This window comes from Furipterus horrens, unplaced genomic scaffold (assembly GCF_987537825.1).
Source record: "Furipterus horrens unplaced genomic scaffold, mFurHor1.1.pri manual_scaffold_3, whole genome shotgun sequence".
Lineage (NCBI taxonomy): Eukaryota > Metazoa > Chordata > Mammalia > Chiroptera > Furipteridae > Furipterus > Furipterus horrens.
In genome coordinates this window covers 59,122,785-59,123,474 of record NW_028327173.1, presented here as the reverse complement: position 1 = coordinate 59,123,474, position 690 = coordinate 59,122,785, and the positions used below count along the sequence as shown (strand labels likewise).

At 40.7% G+C, this 690-nt stretch overlaps 1 protein-coding gene across 1 annotated transcript; it reads left to right on the top strand.

Moving 5' to 3' along the window:
- The first annotated feature begins 273 nt into the window (after positions 1–273).
- LOC150015152 (phosphatidylinositol N-acetylglucosaminyltransferase subunit Y-like) lies at positions 274–489 on the top strand. Its single transcript, XM_090271690.1, has one exon. It carries the CDS (start codon positions 274–276, stop codon positions 487–489), a length of 216 nt encoding a protein of 71 aa, XP_090127816.1.
- Positions 490–690: the final 201 nt, after the last annotated feature.

The window sequence follows — 690 nt, the reverse complement described above, 5'->3', positions numbered from 1 at the left end:
AAGCACATGACTAGGTTGACTGTTCAGTCCCCAGTCTGGGCATGTGTGAATGGCAACCAATCGATGTTTCTCTCTCAAGTTGGAAATAGCCTATCCAATTATTAAGGGATTCCTAACATGATATCACAGGCAGCTAAGATGACACATCAAAATAAACAAGAAGATATGGAGGAGCACTAAACCATAGTTAAAAACAACAAACACGACTAAATTTTCTTAATACTGTCTACTTTTTAAAAAGTCATAGTGGCAGATAATGAGTGGGAGAGAAGAATGTTTCTGTCTCTTCCTGCATTAATTGTCCTTATTCCGTTGGTCTCTTTAGCAGGACTGTTCTACTCAGCCTCTAAGGAAGAAGACTTCCCACAGGGCTGCACTAGCATTGTCAGCCTGTGCTTTTACAGCCTGCTCTTGCCTGTTACCATGCCAGTGGATGTGTTCTTCCACCTTTGGATTTGGATGGGTATTAAACTCTTCAGGCATAATTAATGCAACCAGAACCAAGATGGTATATACATTAATGAGAAGCCTTTAGCATCTATCTCTGAAAGCTCAACTGCATGGAAATACTGGAAACCCACTTAATTTTCAGGGAAGATGCTATGCCTTGCTTCTGTCAGAGCTTTAGGACTATGGGAGTCTAAAGCTGCAGAAGCTTCCTTTATTATACTTTGGTTCTGCCCTTGTTTT